The 1,556-nt window shown below is 48.3% G+C and overlaps 1 protein-coding gene across 1 annotated transcript; it reads left to right on the top strand.

Annotated features, from left to right (window-relative positions):
- On the top strand, positions 1–444 carry LOC133906594 (uncharacterized). The gene has a single exon (XM_062348544.1). The coding sequence runs from the start codon at positions 1–3 to the stop codon at positions 442–444; it is 444 nt and encodes a 147-aa protein (XP_062204528.1).
- Positions 445–1,556: the final 1,112 nt, after the last annotated feature.

Here is a 1,556-nt window from a genome sequence, read left to right as displayed (position 1 = left end):
ATGGGATACTACCTCGGCGATGGCATATACCCTGAATGGGCGACCATAGTGAAGGCAATTCCTGCTCCACGAGGCAACAAGAGCATCCATTTCTCCGCGATGCAAGCTGCTCTCCGCAAGGATGTCGAACATGCATTTGGTGTGTTGCAAGCTAGGTTTGCTATTGTTCGCGGACCGGCTAGAGTATGGGGTCAGTCTACATTGCACAATATCATGACCGCCTGCGTTATTATGCACAACATGATAATTGAGGACGAGCGCGGTACCGCTTCCCCGGTGCAGGTGTTTGACTTCATGGGGGAACCAACTCAAGTCCATCGAAGTGGTGACGAAGGTGTCCTGCATTATGTTGAAACAACTCAAGCTATCCGCAACCGTGCAGTGCACCGCCAATTGCGTGCTGACCTTGTGGAGCACCTTTGGAGTATTCATGGAGCACAGTAGAATTCAGAAAGTATGTATTCCATAAGCTAGTTTCAAGCATTTAGTTTGGTTTTATGTTCCCAATAGGGTCGGATTTGGCATGTACTTTGGTTTTATGTTTCCAGTAGGGTCGGCTTTGGCATGTACTTTGGTTTTATGTTTCCAGTAGGGTCGGCTTTGGCATGTACTTTGGTTTGTAATGCTACTACTACGCAGGCACCGTGTGCAATGTACCTGTGAATCAATACAAGAACCACTATTGCAGTCCTCAATGAAAGTACTTGAATGTGACAAATATTACAAAGCAAAGTTAAATGTTCCAAACGTTGTACAGTAGCATCACACACACATGTACATCCATATTACAGTCGAAATAACAAATGCTTGACTAGTTCATCCGTGCTACGCTCGGTCCTCTAGGAGCTTCCACCGCGCCATTATGTCTTTCTGGCGCTTCCTATAATACTCGCGCAGGGGTCCCGAAATGGTGTCCAAATCAACCTTCATAATTCTTTCGTCTTGGTCATTCATTCGGACAGTGGCTTGGAGCCGCATCACCTCCAACTGCTCCTTCTTAAGCTCCACCATCACTTTCTTTGTTTCACTGATGTCCTGCAATTGTCTTTCATATGCTCCTCCGGACACAGTAGGAATTGAAGACTGCGACGGTGACTTGCGGGCTCGGGAAGCTTTGGCTTGGTCATGGCCAATAGGTCGGGGAAGGTCCGTCGACGCGTTGGAAGCCGCATCATTTGGGACGTCGTTGCTTGCAGCTTGGCTGCACTGTGCTTCCGCAAGATCCAAGACCTTCTGCGCCTTTGCCGCTTCGTGAGCATGCCACTTTGGGTGCTCGGCCAGCAGCACCCAACAGTGTGTGTACGCGAATGGTTTGCCCTCGATTGCTTTATATGCGGAGCACGCTCGAGCCATCTGCGAAGCATGTAAATATAAGTCGTGTTTGACTATACATGCATGGACAATTTAACTGAAATGAAGAGTTACCTTGTCACGTTCATTCGTGCCACTCGGGTTCAGCTGCTCCACCTTCCTGTAATGCACCGTAAATTTTGTGACGGCATCCGTGATCAGCTTCATATGATTTATGAGCGCTTTCTCGGTCCTCGGCATCATGC

The sequence above is a fragment of the Phragmites australis genome, chromosome 2 (assembly GCF_958298935.1).
Source record: "Phragmites australis chromosome 2, lpPhrAust1.1, whole genome shotgun sequence".
Lineage (NCBI taxonomy): Eukaryota > Viridiplantae > Streptophyta > Magnoliopsida > Poales > Poaceae > Phragmites > Phragmites australis.
Note: the sequence above shows the minus strand (reverse complement) of the source record. Positions and strands in the feature narration are given on the sequence as shown.